This window comes from Erythrolamprus reginae, chromosome 6 (genome assembly GCF_031021105.1).
Source record: "Erythrolamprus reginae isolate rEryReg1 chromosome 6, rEryReg1.hap1, whole genome shotgun sequence".
Lineage (NCBI taxonomy): Eukaryota > Metazoa > Chordata > Lepidosauria > Squamata > Dipsadidae > Erythrolamprus > Erythrolamprus reginae.
The window spans coordinates 2,248,620-2,274,221 of NC_091955.1; the positions used below are offsets into that span (position 1 = coordinate 2,248,620).

The 25,602-nt window shown below is 41.1% G+C and overlaps 1 protein-coding gene across 2 annotated transcripts in view; it reads right to left on the minus strand.

Moving 5' to 3' along the window:
• Nucleotides 1-2,784: 2,784 nt before the first annotated feature.
• Nucleotides 2,785-25,602, minus strand: part of DHTKD1 (dehydrogenase E1 and transketolase domain containing 1) — a 39,314-nt gene continuing 16,496 nt past the window's right edge. For both annotated transcript variants that reach the window (XM_070755039.1, XM_070755037.1), the window contains exons 5-17: nt 23,286-23,555; nt 20,914-21,085; nt 19,466-19,664; nt 18,120-18,432; nt 16,601-16,685; nt 15,487-15,626; nt 14,202-14,352; nt 12,235-12,341; nt 9,441-9,605; nt 8,163-8,245; nt 7,055-7,224; nt 4,921-5,006; nt 2,785-3,507 (exon numbers count right to left, since the gene is read on the minus strand). In XM_070755039.1, the coding sequence (XP_070611140.1) occupies nt 3,406-3,507; nt 4,921-5,006; nt 7,055-7,224; nt 8,163-8,245; nt 9,441-9,605; nt 12,235-12,341; nt 14,202-14,352; nt 15,487-15,626; nt 16,601-16,685; nt 18,120-18,432; nt 19,466-19,664; nt 20,914-21,085; nt 23,286-23,555 (2,043 nt within the window). In that variant the 3' untranslated portion in view covers nt 2,785-3,405. The remainder of the gene's footprint in view (nt 3,508-4,920; nt 5,007-7,054; nt 7,225-8,162; nt 8,246-9,440; nt 9,606-12,234; nt 12,342-14,201; nt 14,353-15,486; nt 15,627-16,600; nt 16,686-18,119; nt 18,433-19,465; nt 19,665-20,913; nt 21,086-23,285; nt 23,556-25,602) is intronic.

Here is a 25,602-nt window from a genome sequence, read left to right on the forward strand (position 1 = left end):
ATTTATTAGATTTGTATGCCACCCCTCTCCGTAGACTATCCGTCGATCCGTCCATCCACACACACATAGAAACATAGAAGATTGACGCCAGAAAAAGACCTCCTGGTCCATCTAGTCTTCGGACAGGGGCGGCATACAAATCTAACAAATTATTATTAATTAAATTATTACAGTCTGCCCTTATACTATTTCCTGCATTTTATCTTAGGATGGATATGTGTTTATCCCAGGCATGTTTACATTCAGTGACTGTGGATTCACCAACCACGTCTGCTGGAAGTTTGTTCCAAGGATCTACTACTCTTTCCGTCAAATAATATTTTCTCATGTTGCTTCTGATCTTTCCCCCAACTAACCTCAGATTGTGTCCCCTTGTTCTTGTGTTCACTTTCCTATTAAAAACACTTCCCTCCTGAACCTTATTTAACCCTTGAACCTATTTAAATGTTTCGATCATGTCCCCCCTTTCCCTTCTGTCCTCCAGACTCGACAGATTGAGTTCATGAAGTCTTTCCTGATAAGTTTTGAGGCTTAAGGCCTTCCACCATTTTTGTAGCCCCTCTTTGGACCCGTTCAATTTTATCTGTAACTTTTTGTAGGTGAGGTCTCCAGAACTGGACACAGTATTATTCCAAATGTGGTCTCACCAGCGCTCTATACAGCGGGATCACAATCACCCTCTTCCTGCTTGTGATACCCCTAGCTATGCAGCCAAGCATTCTACTGGCTTTCGCTACCGCCTGACCGCACTTGAATGTGTATAATTTTAGAAGAGTTGTGCATCCATCCTTACACACCAACACACACACAATCCATCCTGATATACACACAAAACACCATCCATCCATCTTTACACACACACACACAAAATCCATCCCTTCCAACTCTGTTCTTCTGATTAAATTGAGTAGGGGGTTGGACTAGAGGACCTCCCAAGTTCCTTCCAACTATGTTATTCTGAATAAATTGAGGCAGGGGGTTAGACTACAAGACCTCCAAGGTTGAGCCACAGCAAAGTGTAGCCAGATTCAGCTAGTTATTAAAATAAGAGAAAATTTCAAGACTCCACATAACTTTGATATTTCAGTTTTATTACAGGTGGTTTGTGCCTTGATATTCAAGTCTTTGCTCTCAGTTACAGTGACAACAATAAAAACCAGGTTTCTTTTTTTCAAACAGAAAAGAAGAGCCAACTGTTAATTTGGAACATTTTGTTGCTGTTGTTAAAAAAAATGTTGGATTTAGTGTCAATTTCCGATACAAGAACTCTGTCCAAATTGCACTTTATTCTCCAGGGAGATCTGTTTGGCCTGGTGGCCTTTTCCTCTTATCCAAACTTAAAATCATCCTTGACAAATTCCTTTTCAGCCTCAAATCAGTGAAGATAACAACAAATTTCAGGATCAGATCTTTGAAAACAAAAAATGCGTTTGGGGAGTGCAATAAATGTTGCTTTGGAAACAATGGAAATTAATTGTCACAGTTCCTAAAATGTTCTTGGCTGCAGGTACAAAAAAAAATGCAATTTAAGGCATTCAGAGCAAAGCAAAGAAGACACAAATGGCATTTTACACTCCCGTTGTTTCATAATACGGGGAAAAATAATAATCCCGCTTTATAGATATGAGAACAGAACCTACTTATAATTCATCAAACAATTGCGGTTTTCAATTTATTTTTTTCTCTGTTTCAAATCTTCTCCTTCCAATCTGTGTATGTGGTTGATAACTCAACATTGGAGAGGAGCGTGGTGGCCTGTCACGGCGGTATGGAGTTCCCCATGCTCCGTGGGAAATCCCTGAATCCCCGTTGTTTGGGAGTGACAATTCCGTATGGAATCGGCCCAAACCTCCCTACAGGGGAGGTGAAGAAGGGGACTTGAGCGGCAAGCTGTTTTGGGGGTCAGCATACCCCGCAGCGAGCCGCTCTGGAGCCTCCACCACCGTCAGTGTGAAACGGCTTCGGTCGTCCAAGCTGTGACGACTGCATGTCAGAAAGATCTAATTGACAAGGTGGAAATCATCCGAGAAGAAAAGGAGGAAGAAGAAAAGAGAGCTAAAAGATTTGATGAGCTATTTGCCGATAAGATTCAACATTTTTGCCACTAGGGGGCAAAAAAAAATCTATCATAATCAATTTCAAATTTAACGAACCAGCGAACATGATGCTGAAAACATTTCTACGTTGGACCATTGATGGAAAATGTTATGGCTCCATATTTAAGTACATCATACAATAATTGTAAGGCTGGCACCCAGCACCCAGATATATACAGAGTTGGCCTTCTCCGGGTCCCATCGACTAAACAATGTCGTTTGGCGGGCCCCAGGGGAAGAGCCTTCTCTGTGGCGGCCCGGCCCTCTGGAACCAACTCCCCCCAGAGATTAGAATTGCCCCCATCCTCCCTGTCTTTCATAAACTACTCAAGACTCACTTATGCCGCCAGGCATGGGGGAGTTGAGATATTCCTTCCCCCTAGGCCATTACAAGTTATGCATGGTATGTCTGTGTGTATGTTTGGTTTTATAATAAGGGTTTTTAGTTGTTTTATTATTGGATTGTCACATGCTGTTTTTATCATTGTTGTTAGCCGCCCCGAGTCTGCGGAGAGGGGTGGCGTACAAATCCAATAAATAATAATAATAATAATAATAATAATAATTATTATTATTATTATTATTATTATTATTATATAGAAGACCTTAATTTGTACACAATTTTTTTTTTCTGACGAGAATTGTTTAGCAGCATTATTCCGCTTTCTAGAATCCAAAACGGCACAGCCCAGATTTATTTTTTTTATTTGCACAAAGTAGGCCTCTATAGCTTTTAGAAGATGGTTAAAGTGCACTCATATAACAGGGCTTGTTTTAGTAATCAGAGCTAATGTGTACAATAATCCCTGTGTATTTAAAAAAATCCCTGATTTACTGTGGTTTACAAATACCTAACATTCTTGTCAATGGCAAATCAACTGTAATAATAAATACTGTATTCCGTAGTCTTCAGAAAATCTACTTTTAAGAAATTCATCCTGGGACATCTTTTTTTTAAATGGGAAATACGAAATCCTGCAGTTTGGTTGGTAATGCCACCAAACAAGTTTGCCTCCTGCTTCATTGTAATACGATTTAAGAACTTCTTCTAACAATTCTTGTACCGATGAAAAATGTTGGCATGTCCATCACGCTCATCCATCGGCGTGAAGGCGGCAAAGTTGTAAACAGGTTCAAATCCCAGGAATTTGCCTTAGCAGAATTCAGCGGGAAAAGGAAGAAGAAAACTCCAGTTTGGCCAAATTCGTTGTTGGAACCATATTAGACCCCGGAGTCTTTGGGGGTTTCAGATTTTTTTTTGCCTTTCCAGGTGTTGTTAACAGCAAAAATCCAACAGTGGATGAAGTCTTTAAGCAAAGGTTTCGCTGAGCAGATTCTGCTGCTGTTTCTGGTGAAGAGTTCCGATGCCCACGGCGGGAGCTGGTAAGGCGGGTCGGCTGACAAGGCAGAGCTGCGAGGAAGTCCAAAAGAGATGTGGGTTACAGTTCAGATATTTATTTCGGGTTTTTTGGAGGGGATACCCCTTTTTATCTATCTATCTATCTATCTATCTATCTATCTATCTATCTATCTATCTATCTATCTATCTATCTATCTATCTATCTATCTATCTATCTATCTATCTATCTATCTATCTATCTATCTATCTATCTATCTATCTACTGGATTTGTATGCCACCCCTCTCCATAGACTCGGGGCGGCTAACAACAATGATAAAAAACAACATGTAACAATCCAATTAATAAAACAACTACAAACCCTTATTATAAAACCAGACATACACACAAACATACCATGCATAACTTGTAATGGCCTCGGAGGAAGGAATATCTTAATCCCCCCATGCCTGATGGCATAAGTGAGTCTTGAGTAGTTTACAAAAGATAGGGAGGGTGGGGGCAGTTCTAATCTTCGGGGGGAGTTGGTTCCAGAGGGCCGGGGCCGCCACAGAGAAGGCTCTTCCCCTGGGGCCCGCCAAACGACATTGTTTAGTCGACGGGACCCGGAGGCGGCCAACTTTGTGGGACCTTATCGGTCGCTGGGATTCGTGCGGTAGCAGGCAGTTCCGGAGGTAATCTTTTTGCTTGTATCTCACAATTTATGCTGTTTTATTTAGTTTTCTGTTACGGTTTATGTCGATTGCTTGCTTAGTATTGCTATGATTATTACTAAGTGTTGTATCTTATGATTTTTTTTAAGGATGACTACTGGTCATGATTTATCACTTATATCTTTCATGTGCAATGAGAGCTCACTGCAAATTCCCTGTGTGTCCAATCACACTTGGCCCTTAGAGAATTCTACCCTAGATTCTAATTCTATTTATATAATTCTAATTTTAATGCTGTTTAATCCTAATTCTAAATCTATTCTAAATCTACATCTATTCTAATTCCAATTCCCACTCCGTTCCATTATCTTCTACACTCTACTCCTACTCTACTCTACTCTATCTATTCTACTCTAATTCTACTCTATTCTCCATTCCCTTTATTCTATTCTATTCTATTCTACTTTTATTCTATTCTAAATCTAACTGTAATTCTATTCTATTTTTTCTATTCTGCTATTCTACTCTATTTTATTATTCTACTGTATTTACTTTTAAATCTAATCCCAAATCTAATTCTATTTTATTCTATTCTGTTTTATTTCTGCTCTGCTCTTATAGTCCTGTTATAATGTTTTGATTACTTTGTGTGCTGTGTTTTGTGACGGGGTGGTTGTTGAATTTTAGTTTTTTTAGTTTTGTGTTTTGTACTTTAACCCTGTTTTAAACAAAATGAATGAGTGAATGATTGAATGAATGTTACACACACAAACACACGTACACATATATAAAATAAATCCTGAAATTCTTACCTTACAAGCCAGTTGCTTTTCAAACCTTGGGGACACAAACGTCCAGGGCCCCATGTTCTCAGGTTCTTCCTGACTCCAGACGAAAGCTGCAAAGCAAGACAGATCCTTAAAAGTTCACTTGGACCCAAAATTGTATATTTGCTAAGTCAGAAAATTTGTTAAGTGAGTTTTGGCCCGTTTTTACGACTTTTCTCGCCACATTTCATGTTATGTGTATCCCAGCTGTTTGTGACGTTAGTCACATGGTTGTTACGCGAATCAAGCTTCCCTCGTTGACTTGGCTTATTATCTATCTATCTATCTATCTATCTATCTATCTATCTATCTATCTATCTATCTATGATTTGATTTGTATGCCGCCCCTCTCCGCGGACTCGCGTGATCCCAGGAGACTAAGAGCCAGGGGTGGCGCAGTGGTTAGAGTGCAGCACTGCAGGCTACTTCAGCTAACGGCTAGTTGTATTTCAGCGGTTCGAATCTCACCACCGGCTCCAGGTTGACTCAGCCTTCCATCCTTCCGAGGGGAGTCAAATGAGGACCCAGATTGTTGGGGGCAAATATGCTGATTCTGTCAACCGCTTAGAGAGGGCTGTGAAAGCACTAGGAAGCGGTATATAAGTATAAGTGCTAAATGCTACTATGATCGTCATAAATCGCCTTCTGCCGCACGAATCCCAGAGACCAGTTAGGTCCCACAGAGTTGGCCTTCTCCGGTCCCGTCGACTAAACAATGTTGTCTGGCGGGACCCAGGGAAAGAGCCTTCTCTGTGGCGGCCCCGGCCCTCTGGAACCAGTTCCCCCCGGAGATTAGGATTGCCCCCACCCTCCTTGCCTTTCGCAAACTCATGAAAACCCACCTCTGCCTTCAGGCATGGGGGAATTGAGACATCTCCCCCTGGCCTATATAATTGATGCATGGTATGTTTGTGTGTGTGTCTGGCTTTTTAAATAAGGGGTTTTTAGAGACTTTTTAATATTAGATATTTGTGATACATTGTTTTTAATATTGTTGTGAGCCGCCCCAAGTCTCTGGAGATGGGCAGCATACAAATCTAATAAATAATAATAATAATAATAATAATAATAATAATAATAATAATAATGATAATAATACAGTGTTCCCTCGATTTTCACGGGTTCGAACTTCGCGAAAAGTCTATACCACGGTTTTTCAAAAATATTAATTAAAAATACTTTGCAGTTTTTTCCCCTATACCGCGGTTTTTCCCGCCTGATGACATCACATGTCATCGCCAAACTTTCGTCTCCCTTTAATAAATATTTTTAAAAATAAACTTTAATAAATAAACACAGTGAGGAATAATCTAAATGGTTGCTAAGGGAATGGGAAATTGCTATTTAGGGGTTTAAAGTGTTAAGGGAAGGCTTGGGATACTGTTCATAGCCAAAAATAGTGTATTTACTTCCGCATCTCTACTTTGCGGAAATTTGAATTTCGCGCGCGGTCGGAATGCATCCCCTGCGAAAATCGAGGGAGCACTGTAATAATAATAATAATAATAATAATAATAATAATAATAATAATAATAATAATAAAATACGAGTCAGTTGCTCAACATCTGAATGTACACCACGTGAACATAGGAAGGCTGCAATGCTCATATAATAATAATAATAATAATAATAATAATAATAATAATAATAATAATTTATTAGATTTGTAAGCCGCCCCTCTCCGAGGACTCTGAACAGCTCACAACAGGCAATACATCATATACAAAACCAATATTAAAACAGTTTTAAAAACCCTTATTAAAAAACAATCATATAACCCAAACAAACCCTACATAAACCGAGACAGCCGAGGGGGTATATCAATTTCCCCATGCTTGGCGACATAGGTGGGTTTTGGAGAGTTTGAGAAAGGCAAGGAGGGTGTGGGCAGTCCTAATCTCCGGGGGGAGTTGGTTCCAGAGGGCCGGGGCCGCCACAGAGAAGGCTCTTCCCCGGGTCCTGCCAGACGGCATTGTTTTGTCGACGGGACCCGGAGAAGGCCAACTCTGTGGGACCTAACTGGTCGCTGGGATTCGTGCGGCAGCAGGTGGTCCCGAATACATGTGGAAAAGTCAAGGTTGTTTTCAATGCAGTTGTAAGTGACGTAGTGCCTACTAACCTTTGGCGTTAGTGAACTTGTTCATTTCTTGTTGCAGGGCTTCGAGAGGGAACGGGCACAATTCCTCGAGCCTCACAATGGCCGTGCTGTGCTTCTTCTCTTCGAGCAGCTCCCGGTGTTTGGCCAAAGTGTAATAATGCTTGCCCGAACAGAGAATCACCTTGCTGGCGCTAAGGAGAAGGAAGGACACAACCATTTCAAACCACACAAAGCCAACAAAGGAAACCAACCAATCAAATAGAGCCGGAAGGGACCCTGGAGGTCTTCTAGTCCAAACCCTTGCTCAAGTGGAAGACCCTAAATAATCTGACTTTCTTCTTAAAATAATTCCAAGGATGGAGCACCCACAACGCCTGGTGGCAAGCTGTTCCACTGGTTTATTGGCCTCAGCATTAAGAAGTTTTTCCTTAATTCCAGGTTGGTTTTTGCCTTGATTAGTTTCCACCTGTTATTTCTTGCCTTGCCTTCTAGTGCTTTGGCGAATAGAATAGAGTATAGAAGAGTACAGAAAAGAAGAGAGAATAGAATAGAGTACAGTAGAGTACAGAAGAGAAGAGAAAATTAACGAATGAATAAATAAATGAATGAATGAATCAATCAATCAATCAATGAGTGAATCAATGAATCCATGAAACAATGAGCAATCAATTTATTGGTGTTTTAATCACATAAGCTGCCCAGAGGCATCATGAATAAGTTGGGTGGGTGACAATATAAATTTTCTAAACATAATTAATTAATGAGTGAATCTAATTAATTAATGAGTGAATCAATTAATCAATTAATGTGGATCAATGAATAAATCAATGAATGAATGAATCAATGAATGAATGAATCCATGAAACAATGAACAATCAGTTTATTGGTGTTTTAATCACATAAGCTGCTCAGAGGCATCGTGAATAAGTTGGGGGGGTGACCATATAAATTTTTAAAGCAAAATTAATTAATTAATTACTTAATTAATTAATTAATTAATGAGTGAATCAATGAAAGAATGAATCAATGAATGAATCAATCGATCGGTGAATGAAAGAATAAATCAATGAATCAATCAATCGGTCAATCAATCAATCAACAACACTACGTACATAAATAACCAAGTTACCTTTTAGGATCTACTGTTGAATCACCAATCACAGGTCTGAATGTGGTTCCGGGGGCCATTTCTAATAAGCTTGACACAGCAGTCTAGGTAATGAATAAGATGGGAAAATATATAAATATCATACACAAGCTTAGTTTGTTTAATGACCGTTCAAAGTTACAACAGCACTGAAAAAATGTGACTTATGACCATTTTCACAATTACGACCCCTTGCAGCCTTCCCCCCAATGGTCACGTGATCAAAATTCAGATGCTTGGCAGCTGGGTCGGACTTATGACCACTGCTGTGTCCCAAGCTCACGAGATCTCCTTTTGCAACCTTCCATTCCACAAAGAATTTTGCCCAAATTTTTGTTTACTAAATTAAAGTCTAACAAACGTTCTTAGTAATCATCAAAATCAAATACAGTTTAGCGGTCTTTGGTGAACACTGGTTGTTAATTCAACTTCATTAACACCCAGCACAACTCCATGAAATAACAACTCAATGCTGAATAAAAACAGATTTGTAGATAACAGCGATTCTACGGTAGCTGGCAAAATGCCCAGAAGCAATTTGCAGGAAGAACGCCAAGAGATAGAGAACAAGAACCGATAAGACATGAAGGAATATGAACGAAGTTGTTTCCTGCAAATTGGTCCTTCGTTATCATCCCTTAAATAGGCTAGGGGAGTGACCAATTAGTCCCAAGCCTTACTCCCGAGGAGACTTCCTCCTGAGGAACCATTCCTGCCTTTTGGCAGCTCTCCTTGCCCGTGCGTTGAAAATATGCACCTCCTCTTCTTCCTCGTCGCTAAAATAAAACCACCGGTTGTGAGTCAAGGACTGCTTGTCAAACAGAGGTCACCAAACTTGGGAACTTTTAAGACTTGTGGACTTAATTTAATAATAATGACAGAGTTGGAAAGAACCTTGAAGGTCTTCTAGACCTAAGCAGTGGGGTGGATTAGAAGACCTCCAAGGTCCCTTCCAACTCTGTTGTTGTTGTTGCAAGGGACCTTGAAGGTCTTCTAGTCCTAAGCAGGGGGTGGATTAGAAGACCTCCAAGGTCCCTTCCAACTCTGTTGTTGTTGTAAGGGACCTTGAAGGTCTTCTTGTCCTAAGCAGGTGGTTGGATTAGAAGACCTCCAAGGTCCCTTCCAACTCTGTTGTTGTTGAATGGACGGACTTACGACCGTCTACAAGTCTTCAAATCACCCAGTTTGAAGACCCTTTTTCGTTAAAAAAATTTGAAAAGATAAGTAGCGGCCACCACACCAGGAAGTCTTCGTACGCACAGGTAAGCGAAGGAGAGTTTTGGGCGACACCACAATGAGAGGTTTCCGGAAGTTTCGAACCATCTGCCTCCGGAGTAAATGGAAATATTGCGCTGGGGTGCTCGGATGGACGATGGACATATTGACAAGGTCCCCGTCGATCCCTGACTCTGAGCTATCACACATCTGCGGGGAAAGGAAAAGCCACAACATTTGACCAACTCTTTAAAATAAGACTTTCCACCCATACGTCGGTATCAGTAAAGAATATATGTTAAAAAATGGATTGGATAGAAGTAACCTCAGTCTTATTATTACAGCCACTATTCTATTATTATTGTTACCAACAGTATTATTATATTGTATAAATTAATGGATCCAGACAATGCAATGCTGGTTAAATGTGTGCGTACTTTAAACAAAAAACTGTGTGTGTGTATCTGCCTTAAAAGGCAGAGGCCCCAGGTTCAAATTTGATTTGAACCTGGGATTTGAACCCGGAAGCTCTGCCTTGCAAGACAGGGGTCTTAGCCATTAGCCCACAGGCTCATCTCCTGTACCAGCTTGTACCAGCGAAGGGTTATATAAAGGGTTATACAGTGATACCTCGTCTTACAAACCCCTTGTCATACAAACTTTTCAAGATACAAACCCGGGGTTTAAGGTTTTTTTGCCTCTTCTTACAAACTATTTTCACCTTACAAACCCACCGCCGCCACTGGGATGCCCCGCCTCTGGACTTCCATTGCCAGCGAAGCACCCGTTTTTGCGCTACTGGGATTTCCCTGAGGCTCCCCTCCATGGGAAACCCCACCTCCGGACTTCTGTGTTTTTGTGATGCTGCAGGGGAATCCCAGCAGGGGAATCCCAGCAGCACAAAAACGGGCATTTTGCTGGCAATGGAAGTCCGGAGGTGGGGTTTCCCAGCGAGGGGAGCCTCTGTGAAATCACAGCATCACAAAAACACAGAGGTGGGGTTTCGAGGATTTCGGTGTTTTTGCCATGTTGTGATTTCACTAATGCTCCCTTCGCTGGGAAACCCCACCTCCGGACTTCTGTTGCCAGCAAAGCACTCATTTTTGCAATGCTGGGATTCCCCTGCAGCATCACAAAAACACAGAAGTTCGGAGGTGGGGTTTCCCATGGAGGGGAGCCTCAGGGGAATCCCAGCAGTGCAAAAATGGGCGCTTTGGCTGGCAAAAGGGGTGAATTTTGGGCTTGCACGCATTAATCGCTTTTCCATTGATTCCTATGAGAAACAATGTTTCGTCTTACAAACTTTTCACCTTCAGAACCTCATCCCAGAACCAATTAAGTTCTTAAGACAAGGTATCACTGTATATTTATTTATAAAATGGGACCTTTTTTCATCTATGGTGGACATGTCCCCAAATAAAAAAGATATGGAAAAAGGTTAAAATGTGGATCTTCGAAATTACTACAATTAAGCTGATATTAAAACCAGAGTCATAATAAATCAAAAACTTAAAAAAGACCACTATTATTTAATACAACATATGATTACTGCAATTAGAATTACAATAGCGCAAAATTGGAAAAAAGAAGAAAGAGAAATGATTAAAAAAAATATACGACTGTGCAGAAATGGACAGATTAACCCAAAAACTTAAAAATAAAGAAGAATCAAAATATTATGAAATTTGGAAGAAATTTTATGACTGGGTCGAGACAAGAAAAAAAAATAATGGTAGTAAATAAACCAGATGTTCCTAAAATCAACCCGAGACACAAAATTAAGATCAAATCAATCTGACTTTAGATTAATTGAATGATAGAACAAATGTTCGACAACCGCTGATGCCATAAGCTGTATATTGATGTACAGATATACATACATACATACATACATACATACATACATACATACATACATACATTTGTGTCGAATCACCCTGGTGTATTGAAGGAACATCACAGCTCCTTATTTGCCTCTCGGCCCAACCCAGGGCCATTTCCAAGGCAATTAATTTTATTGATAGCCGACAATTCTATCTGTATGTGTCACATGGTTGGGTTTTTTTTTTTGCTGAAAATTAAGGGAGACTAGGATAGATCTATTTCGGCATTATTTTGGCCTCATCAGCTAGCCAAACCCACTGGGACCTGAACCTGCAACCTTTGCCTTGTAAGGCAGAGAATTATCCTCTAGGCTACAGTATCCAATCCCTTCAGCTCTGCACCAGGGAAGGGTTACATATTTTTGTGTCGAATCATTTTATACATATATAAAAAGAACTGTGTAGCTAACAGTTCAACGGGGAGGGAGGGGGAATTAGGGGCAGCTCTGTATATATTGTGGAATGATACAACATCATATGCCTGCTCTTTTTAATCTTTGTATTACAATAAAAAATTATTTTTAAAAAAAATTATTTAAAATTATTAAAAGTTTCTTAGCTTTCATCAGCCATCTACTGACATCATCGGAGTATTAAAATCCCCATTGAAGAAATGCTTGCTTTTATATAATGCTTATATATAATTTTATATAATGGGGATTTTAATCCTCTGACGAAAGCTAAATAACTTTTAGAAGTTTTAAATCCATTTTAAACGTTCCGGAGATCGCGATGGCTATTGCGTCTTCATTTATAACTATACCTGAATGTCGTAAAACAGGGCAAAACTCACTTAATACGTGTCTCACTTAGGAACATAAATTTTGGGCTCTATTTTTGTCATATGTCGAGGACTACCAATGAATAGAAACATTTAATTTAAGGAGGGATTTTTGGAGGGGGATTTTATGACATGGGTCATAAACGCTTCAGTGGCAGATGTTGCCTCTGGCTACCTGCAGGAATCGTTCGACCCGGCAAGAAGAATGTTCCGGTCCAGCCCCATCGTAGCCATGAGGAAGGAGAACCACCAGTCCGCTCTGGAGGAGCCACTTGGCTTCCCCTGTAGAGAGAGGAGAAGTTACCCAAGGTCAATAATGATACAACTATTAGCCTCGGCCAAAAACAAGGGCTGCCCACCGGCCTTCCCTGTAGACAAGTCAAAAAGAGGGCAGGAAAAATATCTAACTGCTGACCCAGTTCTACAGAGGAATCACTGAGTCTGTCATCTGCACCTCTGTAACTGTCTGGTTCGGTTCTGCAACCCAACAAGACCGAAACAGACTTCAGAGGATCATCAGAACTGCAGAAAAAAACAATGGCTGCCAACCTGCCTTCCATGGAGGACCGAGTCAAAAAGAGGGCCGTGAAAATATTGACGGACCCCTCGCATCCGGGACACTACACTGTTTCAACTCCTAGACTCAAAACATCATTATAGAGCACCACACACCAAGACAAGTAGACACAAGAACAGTTTTTTCCCAAGCGCCATCACTCCGCTAAACCATTAATTCCCTCAACTATGTCAAACTATTCACGAAGGTTGCATTGCTATTACTAGTAGTTTTTTCTCATTGTTCCTATCACCCATCTCCTCCCACTTAGGACTGTATGACTGTAACTTGTTGCTTGTATCCTTAAGATTTTTATTAATATTGATTGTTCCTTCATTGCTTATTTGACTCCTATGACAGTCATGAAGTGTTGTATCTCATGATTCTTGACAAATGCATCTTTTCTTTTATGTCCACTGAGAGCATCTGCACCAAAGACAAATTCCTTGTGTGTCCAACCACACTTGGCTAATAAAGAATTCTATTCTATTCTATTCTAATTCCATTCCTATTCCATTCCTATTCTATTCCTATTCTAATTCTAAATTCTATTGCTCTATATCTTATTCTATTCTGTTCTACTCCATTGTTATTTTCTATTCTATCCTATTCTTTCTTCTTCTATTCTATTCTACATTCTATTCTCTATTCTTTCTTCTTCTATTCTATTCTATATTCGGAGAGGGGCGGCATACAAATTTAGTAAAGAATAATATTTTCTATTCTATTCTATTCTATTCTATTCTATTTATTTATTTATTACTTGGATTTGTATGCCGCCCCTCTCCGAAGACTCGGGGCGGCTCACAACACGTGGAAACAAATCATAAATAATCTGACAAATTTAAAATATTTAAAGATTTAAAAAAACCCATATGCTAACAGACACACACACACACAAGCATACCATGTATAAATTAAACACGCCCAGGGGGAGGTGTTTCAGTTCCCCCATGCCTGACGGCAGAGGTGGGTTTTAAGGAGTTTACGGAAGGCAGGAAGAGTAGGGGCAGTTCTAATCTCCGGGGGGAGTTGGTTCCAGAGGGTCGGTGCCGCCACAGAGAAGGCTCTTCCCCTGGGGCCCGCCAACCGACATTGTTTATTTTATTTTCTATTCTATTTTATTCCATATTTTCTATTCTATTCTATTCTATTCTCTCTTCTTCTATTCTATTCTACATTCTATTCTCTACTTATTCATTCTATTCTATTCTATATTTTCTATTCTATTTTCTTTTCTATTCTATTCCATATTTTCTATTCTATTCTATCCTATATTTTCTATTCTCTCCTTTCCAGCGCTGATGGTGTTACCTAGCTGGGTCATGAAACGTCTCCCAGAAAGCAAACAGGTTGAGCACCACATTCCAACCTTGAACCGCAAACATTCACCCCTATCAAGAGCCCACCTCCTCTCTACAAACCCCTCTACCCTCCAGCACTAGTTGGGTCGTGGAACGTCTCCCAGGAAAACAGCTGGTGCCGACAGCACCGAGACCCCCTCGTTTCAAACCCCGAGCTACCAGCATTGTCCTTCATCAGAACTGTCCATATGTTTTCCATTGCAACAGACCTCCGCGTCTCACCTCCAGAGATAAACGTGTCGAATATGATCTGGGCGCCGTTGAAGAAATCCCCAAACTGGGCCTCCCAGATGGGCAGGAGGTTTGGGCTGTCAATACTCATCCCGTACTCGAAGCCCAGCACGGCCTCTTCGGACAGGGGGCTGTTGCTCACCTGAGAGAGAAGACGGGAGACAGGATGGGTGGGACACGGCTGGCTTGCAGGAAATGACGCCCCCTCTGAGAACACACACACACACACACTTAAAGGGAAATAATTGTGGAAGCTTATGGAAGGAAGGAAGGAAGGAAGGAAGGAAGGAAGGAAGGAAGGAAGGAAGGAGGGAAACTGTTCTGTCTGGGTCACTCCAGAAGCCAATACCAACCCAAAAAGAGAAGCCAGACACACTGGTAAAAGGCAAAGGCAGTTTTATAAAATTCAAGAAAAACACAGGTAATAGAAAATGTCCTTATAAACAGGAAAATGCTGTATCTTCAGATATATCCACGAAGGCCAAAAGTCCATGCAGCAATACAGGATTCTTGCTGCCAAGCCAAAGCTGTAGATAGCAGACCTACACCTCCCACAGGTCTTCCAAAGCTGCTGGGCCACAAGCCAGGAACAGAGACGCCGAGAAACAAGACAGGATAACGCCACGCCAAGCTGATAACACTCCACATGGCTTCAAGGGCTTGCCTGCCTTTTAAACCCTGCTGATGAGGACCACACCCAAACCCAGCTGTTTCTACTTCAATGGTGAAAATATCTCTTTAACTGCTCCTTTCGTTGCTCTGAACGTCGCTGCCTCATGTCAATGGCAGCTTGTGCTTCATCACCTAATGACTCCAAGCTACTGGCTGGGGAGAGGCCCCCCCTCGTGGCTCTCATGCTGTTCTCCTTCATCCCATTCCTGACTTTCCTCTCCCCCGTCCGACTGTTCAGCCCCCTCCTCTGCGCTGTCATCCTCCTCCGGGCATGGAGCCAGCAGAGATGCAGCCGGTCCCTGAGCAGCCTCAGGCTGAATCACAACAGAAAGAAAGGAGGAAGGACATGCATGTATGGATGACATGATGGATGGAAGGAATGAGAGAGGAGGAAGAGAGAAGGAAGGAAAGAAAAAAGGACATTGATAGGTGGAAGGATGGATGGAAGGAAGGACATGGAGGGATGGATGACACGATAGATGGATGGAAGGAATGAGATTCTTATTTGAGTCAGGGAGTTTTGTTCCTCAGAATATCCCAGTGTGAAGTCCATGGAAGGCAAAGGGTGCGGCCAAGTCCTCTCGTCCCAACCTGCCTTTCTCACCTCAAGGAAGCCCTTCTGGTCTTCAGACATGTGGTTCAAAGGGATGTAGGTCTCCCCCGTCTCTTGACAAACCAACATGGCATGTCTCTGGCTGAAGGTCCCTCGACCAACGTCTTGCCCACTCAGGCGAATGTTAAAACCTTGGTGGAAAGCAAATCCCTGGTGAGAATTTGTTTGTTTGTCTTTCTGTTTTGTCTAACATGTATAAGATGGCAGGTATTGGCATATACATACTCTACTTGCTCCAAATAGGTTTCTTTCCAGCCCTAACCAGGTGCTAATGATATTCCCAGCTCTTACCAGCTTGCAGGCTCTTTCACTGTTACTCTCTGCGAAGAATGTTTTCCAAGCCCTAAGTCTTTGCAGGTTTTTTTCCATTGCTCTACTTACTCAGAATGTTTCTTTCCAGCCCTAACCAGGTGCTAATGATGTTCCCAGCTCTTACTGGCTTGCAAGCTCTTTCATGGTTACTCTCTCTGAATAATTTTTTTAAGCCCTAACCAGGGGATAAAATAATGTGCTGAAGCTGACCAGACTAAGGACTCTGGCCAGAGGAATACCTGGTCAGCAGATTCTTTCCCCTATTTTCCTCCCCAAAAACTAAGGTGCGTCTTATACTCCGAAAAATATGGTATATATTTTCTACCGCACGAATCGCAGCGACCGATAAGGTCCCACAGAGTTGGCCTTCTCCGGGTCCCGTCGACCAAACAATGTCATTTGGCGGGACCCAGGGGAAGAGCCTTCTCTGTGGCGGCCCCGGCCCTCTGGAATCAACTCCCCCCAGAGATTAGAACAGCCCCCACCCTCCTTGTCTTTTGCAAATTACTCAAGACCCACCTTTATCGCCAGACATGGGGGAACTAAGACATCCTCCCCCAGGCTTTTATATTTTATGTTTGGTATGTATGTGTTGTATGTTTTTAAATTGTTGGGGTTTTAGATATGTTTTATTCTAATATTAGATTTGTCTCACTGTTATATTGTTTTTGTATTACTGTTGTGAGCCGCCCCGAGTCTTTGGAGAGGGGCGGCATACAAATCTAATAAATAATAATAATAATAATAATAATAATAATAATAATAATAATAATAATATGTTTTAAAGACCTACCTTGACACAGCAGAGAACCAAAAGCTAATGCTTCAGCCGTGGCCCAGTCTAATTTCACGCCTTCCTCCATCTTCAGCACTCGCGACTGGAAATCAAACACAGAACAGGAACAGAACAGGAGCAGGAGAAGAACAAAACAAAACAGGAACACGACAGAATCAAAACCAGAACAGGAATAAAACCAGAATAGGAACAAAACAGGAGCAGGAACAGGAGAAGAACAGAACAAAACAGGAACAGGACAGAACCAGAACAGGAGTAGAACAGAACAAATCAGGAACAGAACAGAAGCAGAACCGGAATAAAACCAGAATAGGAACAAAATAGGAGCAGGAACAAGAGAAGAACAGAACAAAGCAGGAACAGGACAGAACCAGAATAGGAGCAGGAACGGGAAGAGAACAGAACAGAACAAAAACAGGAGCAGAACAGGAACACAACAGAAATAAACGCAAATCATTATTTTGCTCCTTCGACTTCCGAAAGGTCTAGGGCAGTGATGGCGAACCTTTTGTCCCTCGGGTGCCAAAAGCGCCCATGCGTGCCCCCCCTGCGCAGGTGCTTGTGACCCCCGTGCTGCCCTGCCCCTACACATGCATGCACAATCCCCCTCGCCCCATTTCCCAACTTCCGGTGGGCCCTGTAGGCCCGTTTTTCAGCCTCCGCAGGGTCCAGAAGCTTTCTTGGAGCCTGAGGAGGGCGAAAAACGGGCCTACAGATCAAATTTTTTAAAACTTTTTTTTTCTTAATCTTTTATGATGTTTTTTTAAATGTATTTTATATCCTGTTGTAACCCGCCCAGAGTCCTTCGGGAGGACAATCAATCAATCAATCAATCAAACCTATTATGGACTTTTTGGGTGAAATGGGGTAAAAATGTCTGGGTAACAAGAAAAAAAAGTGAGCTTTTTTATACTCATAGAGTAAGAAATTATTTTGTAATTATACTTAATGCTTATTGCAAAGTAAATTGGAAACTTTTCTCTTCCCTGTCTCCCTCTTTCTTTCTTTCTTTCTTTCTCTTTCCTTCTTTCTTTCTATCCATCCTAAGATAAAATACAGGAAATAGTATAAGGGCAGATTAGATGGATCATGAGGTCTTTTTCTGCCGTCAGTCTTCTATGTTTCTATGTTTCTTTCTTTCTCTTTCTTTCTTTCTTTCTTTCTTTCTTATTCTCTCTCTTCCCCCCCCTCTTTCTCTCTCTCTCTTTCTTAATTTTACAAGGTCCGGCCTTGAATGATATGTATGTATGTGATTTTTTAACTGTTTTTTTCTTAATGTTTTATGATGTTTTAAAATGTATTTTGTATCCTGTTGTAAACCGCCCAGGAGTTGGGCGGCATAGAAATACAATCAACAAACAAGCAAACAAACATGGTGGGAAAGGTCATAAAGTGAGGCAAAACCTCTCTTAACCAATGTTTTGTTTAGCAACGGAACCTTTCGGCTCCGCTGTGGTCGTAAGGGCTGCCTGTACAATCTTTCGCACAACTGGAGTTGCATTTGAGGAGGTCGAACCTGAGAGTGCGTCTTCAGGATGTGGTTGTGCAGTTGTAATTCTTCAGGCACTTCCACCGACTTGACCCCGACGTACTGGAGGAGCGGCAGAGGAACCCCTGTGTCCCACGTGGTGACCCTCGGTGTGGGCTCCACCAGGCCGGTCCAGTGGGCCTGGAGGTTGGGGCAGGGAGGCGCATACATTGTCATGGCGGAGAGATGCTCGTTGAGCTTGGAGTAATAGGAAGTTTTGATCTCCGATATTTCCTGCTCGGTTGTAAGTCCCTTGGCCACCAGGCCCTCCGCGTAAGTATCCGGGATGCTTTTCCGGGATCTGTCCGTCAAAACGAGACAGAAAAATGCGCGAAATGAGTTTTTAATTTCTCAATCTCAGCGGCGTTAAAATGCACGGATTTCAATTCCCAGAATTCCCCCAGCCATCGTTTCTCAATCTTAGCTATTTAAAGATATATGGATAATTCACAGAATTCCCAGCCATCATTTCTCAATTTTAGTTATTTTGAGATATATCGATTTCAATTCCCAGAATCCTCCAGCCATCATTTCTCAATTTTAGCTATTTTAAGATATATGGATTTCAATTCCCAGAATCCCCACCCATCATTTCTCTGTCTGGCACCGAGTCCTTGCCATCTTCCCCAATGTCCGAGATGTTGGCGCATCAGGCTCCTTGCTGTCTCCTTCCTTGGTTCTCACAGAGCAAATACAGTTTCAGTTTCCAAACAGGCCTCAACTCTCTCACGCTAACAGGATGCTAGCCAGATGAATATCAAAACTAAGTTGTGTATATACAATGGTACCTCATCATACGAACTTAATTGGTTCCAGGAGGAGGTTCGTAAGGTGAAAAGTTCGTAAGATGAAACCATGTTTCCCATAGGAATCAATGTAAAAGCAAATAATGCGTGCAAATCCTTCAGGAAAATCCCAAACTTTAGAAGGAAGGCGAACAGAGGGCAGGGAGGAGCAGCTAAAGGGGGCGGGTGGAAGAAGCAAGGCTAGGCTAAAGGGTGAGTGGGAAGGAAGAAAGGCAAGGGGGGCGCCCCTCCCTTTTCTTTCTTCAAAAGACACCCTTTCAGTGCCTGTGCAAGCACGCTGTTCTCTGCAAAGTCTTTCCCCCTCCAAGCCGCCCCTCCCTTTTCTTTCTTCAAAAAAGGGGGGAAAAAAACAAACCCCTTCATCCCAGCAGCAGCTGCTTGGGTTCGTAAGGTGAAAGTAGTTTGGAAGAAGAGGCAAAAAAATCTCAAACACCGGGTTCGTATCTTGAAAAGTTCGTTAGAAGAGGCGTTCATAAGATGAGGTACCACTGTACTCCGCTGCGTCTCATACTCCGAAAAATGCCGTACCTGATTATTTTATACATGGTGGGGTTGGTGAAAGAGGGCTCGTCGAGTTCGTTGTGACCCCACTGCCGATAGCAGAGCAGATCCACAATCACATCCTTCCGGAAAAGTCGCTGGTACTCCACTGCCAATCGGGCGGCTCTGAGAACTTCTTCCGGATCGTCTCCATTCACGTGGACAACAGCACAGTCAACTATCTTACCTAACATGGTTAAGAGAGAGAAAGAAGAAGGTGAAGACCAGGGGGCAGATTCCCGATTCCACCACTACCTGTGCATGCGCAGGAAACAGAATCTTGTGAGGAGATGCAAACGCATGTGAGATTTCAGCAATGTTTTTGCTTATGCGCATGCGTGTGCCGAAATCTCTTTCATGCCTGTCCCGTCACAAGATTTTCCTTCCTGCGCATGCTCAGATGAATGCGCGCACACAGCTCCATTTTCCCTACTGGAGCTATGGTGTGGCCCATACTGGTTAAGAATCCGCTACTGCTGACCATCACAAGACCCACGCCATATGTGACTCTCACTTGATGTGATCTCCCCATCAAGAGACCTTCACTTGTGGCCCACAACTGACCCATCACAAGATTCTCATTTGACCCAACCCATACCTGACCATCAGAATACCCTCACCGTATGTGACTTTAATTTGACGTGACCTTCCCACCAAAAGACCTTCACTAGTGTCCTCCACCTGGCCCATCACAAGATCCTCGGACTTGTTGCGACCCACACTTAGCCCATCACAAGACCCTCACTTGACACAACCCATGCCTGACCATCATAAGACCCTCACCTGATGTGACTCTCACTTGACATGATCTCCCCATCTCAAGACCTTCATTTGTGACCCACAACTGACTCAACTGACAAAATCGTCACTTGACACAACCCATACCTGACCATCATAAGACCCTCACCGTATGTGACTCTCACTTGACATGACCCACAACTGACCCATCACAAAACGCATCACAAGTCCTCACCTGACGTGAATCTCATTTGACTTGACCTCCCCATCAAGAGACCTTCAACTTGTGACTCACAACTGACCCATCACAAGACCCTCACTTGACGCAACCCATACCTGACCATCATAAGACCCTCTCCGTATGTGACTCTCACTTGACATGACCCACAACTGACCCATCACAAAACGCATCACAAGACCTCACCTGACGTGAATCTCACTTGACTTGACCTCCCCATCAAGAGACCTTCAACTTGTGACCCACAACTGACCCATCACAAGACCCTCACTTTACGCAACCCATTCCTAACCATCGCAAGACCCCATCACTTCACTGGACGGACCCACACCTGACCCTTTGCAAGACGTAGGAATCCGTTGTCCTCTTTAGATTCTGTGTGTTGGGAGTTTTACTCATTCAGTCCCCAGGTCCAATCCCAGATTCCTACATTTTTAAGCCATTCTTTTCGGAGACCTACCGATATCGCTACAGTACAGAGAGGACCTTCCTCGCTCCGCTGGGGTGGTGTAGCCCAGTTGGTTATTTACGATGAGGTGAATGCTTCCCCCGATTCTGAAATGGGGCAGGTTGGAAAGGGTGAAGGTTTCCGGAACAATCCCTTGACCCGAGAAGGAAGCATCTCCGTGAACCTGTCTCCCAGAGATAAAAATGGAGTCGGTCATAAAAATTGATTGGACCCGGCCGGCTTTCTTTTTCTTTCTTTCTTTCTTTCTTTCCTTCTTTCTTTCCTTCTTTCTTTCTCTCTTTCTCTCTTTCTTTTTCTTTTTCTTTCTCTCTCTTTCTCTTTCTTTCTTTCTCTTTCTCTCTCTCTCTCTCTCTTTCTTTCTTTTTCTTTCTCTTTCTTTCTTTCTTTCTTTCTTTCCTTTCTTTCCTTCCTTCTTTCTTTCTCTCTTTCTCTTTCTTTCTTTCTTTTTCTTTCTTTCTCTTTCTTTCTCTCTCTCTCTGTCTTTCTTTCTCTCTACCTACCTTCCTTCCTTCCCTTCTTTCTTCAATATTATTTTTATTTTATTATATAAAAAATAAAATACAAAAAATAAAATAGTAAAATTAAAAAAAAAATTAAAAACTCACCCCTGAAAACCTATTGTTGGGAATTTGGAAGAAACAATATCCCCCCAAAATTCAATGTTTAATAATTCGCATAGTAACGGCCGCAAAGATTTGCTGCGCACAATATTGGAAAAGTAACGCAACACCACCAGAAAACCTAATCATAGGCAAAATTTGCAGGTGTGCAGAAATGGATAGGCCGACAATGGAGATTAAGGGATTAAACCATTCAGAATATTATGGAACCTGGAATAAATGGTATAATAACAAGAGTCAGGGTGGCGCAGCAGGTAGAGTGCTGTACTGCAAGCCACTGAAGCTGACTGTAGATCTGAAGGTCAGCGGTTCAAATCTCATCACCGGCTCAAGGTTGACTCAGCCTTCCATCCTTCCGAGGTGGGTAAAATGAGGACCCGGATTGTGGGGGCAATAGGCTGGCTCTGTTAAAAAGGGCAATTGCTAACATGTTGTAAGCCCCCCTGAGTCTAAGGAGAAGGAGAAGATAACATATATTACAAAATACAGTAGAAACAATGGAAGAGATAAGGTATAGATTCGTGTAAAATTATTATAATGTTTTAAAATGAAAAAAAAGAATAAATAAAATATTAGAATAAAATAATGATAAAATAAAATAATAAAATAATAAAATAAACATAGAAACATAGAAGATTGACGGCAGAAAAAGACCTCATGGTCCATCTAGTCTGCCCTGATACTATTTCCTGTATTTTATCTTAAGATGGATATATGTTTATCCCAGGCATGTTTCAATTCAGTAATTATAAAATAATAATTAATTCAGAAATAATAAAATAATACAGAAATAATAAAATAATACAGAAATAATAAAATAATACAGAAATAATAAAATAATACAGAAATAATAAAATAATAAAATAAACATAGAAACATAGAATATTGATGGCAGAAAAAGACTTCCTGGTCCATCTAGTCTGCCGTTATACTATTTCCTGCATTTTATCTTAGGATGGATATATGTTTAGTATCCCAGGCATGTTTAAATTCAGTAATGATAAAATAATAATTCAGTAATAATAAAATAAAATAATGAAATAAAATAAACATAGAAACATAGAAGATTGACGGCAGAAAAAAAAACCTCCTTGTCCATCTAGTCTGCCCTGATACTATTTCCTGCATTTTATCTTAGGATGGATCTATGTTTATTATCCCAGGCATGTTTAAATTCAGTAATAATAAAATAATAATAATAAAATAATAATAACATAATAACATAACACAATAAAATAATAATAAAATAATAAAATAATAAAATAAAACAGTAAAATAATAAAACAGTAAAATAATAAAATAATAAAACAATAAAATAATAAAACAATAAAATAATAAAACGATAAAATAATAAAACAGTAAAATAATAAAATAATAAAACAATAAAACAATAAAATAATAAAACAGTAAAATAATAAAACAGTAAAATAATAAAATAATAAAACAATAAAATAATAAAATAATAAAACGATAAAATAATAAAACAGTAAAATAATAAAATAATAAAACAATAAAATATCAAGCCCGCACAGGCACAAAACTAGCGAACTAATGGGCTGAAGCCGAGCAGACTAAGGACGCTACCCAGATCAATACCTGGTAGGCAGATTTAACACCCCTATTTTCCTCCCAAAAAACTAAGGTGCGTTTTATAGTCTGAAAAATACGGTATCTCCCATCTATCCGTCCCACCCTTCTCCCCATTTCTCCTTCCCATTTGTTTTTGGCGGAGTCTCCAAATACCTGCAGGCAAATGACTTTATCTCCCGGCTGAGCCGAACTGGCCAGGGAGTAATCCCCCTCCAACAACGTTTGCTGTCTCCCTCTGGTTTTGCCGACCGCCACAGGGTTGATGGCTTCCAGGTGGGAAGGGTTCGGCAACAAGACGACGTGAATCGGGTGGTGGGACCCGAAATCCAGCTCCACCGAGGCCGTGAGGTGGGAGAGGACGTCTCCGATGGCGGCCGAGTTCTCCGGGAATTCGCTCAGGCCTTGCATTTTACGGAACATTAGCTGTTGGCGGGAAAGCGAGAAGAAAACGGCAAATGTCAATCAGTGGCGGTGGGTTCCAATGACTTCCCGACAGATTCACATTGTGACGGAAGCGCACGTTTTGCATCTCATCAGGGAAATGATGCTCTGTGCATGTGCAGAGGATTCTTTGCGGGCGCTTTCAAGGAGCCGCGATGAAAGGACCGGTTCGGGGGTGTGGCCAGTCGGCCATCACTGTCGGTTCAGCGAGCGGGGTCAAATTTCCACCACCGTTTTGGGCAAACTGGCAGTAAACCCACCCCTGGTGTGAATCACCTCTGCGGTTTTGAATAATGAAATATTTCTAGCGGGACTACACAATTTATTTATTTTATTTTATTTATTTATTTATTTTGTCCAATACACAATGAGGGTTTTAGTGGGTATATATCTATATACACATAGTAAAATACATGATGAAGGTTATAGAGGAGATACTCATAGTAAAATATATCTATGAAAGAATAGAAAAGAAGATATAGTAATATAACATACCAATGAAAGAATAGAAGAAGAGATATAGGAATAGAAGAAAGGTATAGGAGATATAGGAGAGCGATAGGACAGGGGACGGAAGGCACTCTAGTGCACTTGTGCTCGCCCCTTACTGACCTCTTAGGAATCTGGATAGGTCAGCCATAGATAATCTAAGGGTGAAGTGTTGGGGGTTTGGGGATGACACTATGGAGTCCGGTAATGAGTTCCATGCTTCGACAACTTGGTTACTGAAGTCATAATTTTTACAGTCAAGTTTGGAGCGGTTAATATTAAGTTTAAATCTGTTGTGTGCTCTTGTGTTGTTGTGGTTGAAGCTGAAGTAGTCGCCAACATATGATCTTGTGGGCAATACTTAGATCTTGTTTAAGGCATCTTAGTTCTAAGCTTTCTAGGCCCAGGATTGAAAGTCTAGTCTCGTAGGGTTTTCTGTTTCGAGTGGAGGAGTGAAGGGCTCTTCTGGTGAAATATCTTTGGACATTTTCAAGGGTGTTAATGTCTGAGATGCGATATGGGTTCCAAACAGATGAGCTGTATTCGAGGATGGGTCTGGCAAAAGTTTTGTAAGCTCTGGTAAGTAGTGTGAGATTGCCAGAGCAGAAGCTACGTAGGATTAGGTTTACAACTCTTGAAGCCTTCTTGGCTATATTGTTGCAGAGGGCTTTGGCCCTTAAATCTTTTGTTATTAGTATACCAAGGTCTTTAACCGAGTGGGGGTTATCTGTGATAATTTGATTATTCAGTTCGTATTTGGAGTTCAGATTCTTCTTCCCAATGTGTAGGACAGAGCTGTTCCAGATTCTGGAACAGCTTTGTTCCCTAGGCCACCTGTCCGTCTGGTAAGTGTGCGAGATTTCGTATTTTTTCATCATGTACCTGTGTACATCCAGACTAGACTTTGTGATTGTTCTGTGCCATATGATATATGTGGGTAAATGCATATTTATTTATTTAGTCATGTTTATATAGTGTATATTAGAAGTGACGACCCTTTGAGAACTATATGCAATGAAATTTTGTTTTAATGTATGCCGATTACTGTACATTCAAATTGACAATAAAATTATTATTCTATTCCATTCTATCCCATCCCACATTCTATTCTATTCTATTCTTTCTGTATTCTATTCTATTCATTATGTATTCTATTCTATACTATTCAAATTCTCTGGTCTATTCTATTTTCTCTTCTCTTCTCTTCCTCTCTTCATTATTCTATTCTATTCTATTCTCCTACTCTTCTATTTTATTACTTTATTCTATTCTTCTATTTATTCCTCTATTCTGCTCTCTATTCTCTTCTCTCCTATTACTCTATTCTATTCTTCTATTTATTATTCTTCTATTCTATATTCTATTTTATTCTATTCTATTCTATTATTATTCTATTCTATTATCTGTTCTATTATTATTCATTCCGTTCCTATTCCATTCAATTCCACATTATATTCTGTTCTACTCTACTCTGCATTCTATTCTATTCCTGTTCTGTTCTCTTCTATTATTATTCTATTCCATTCCATACATTACATTC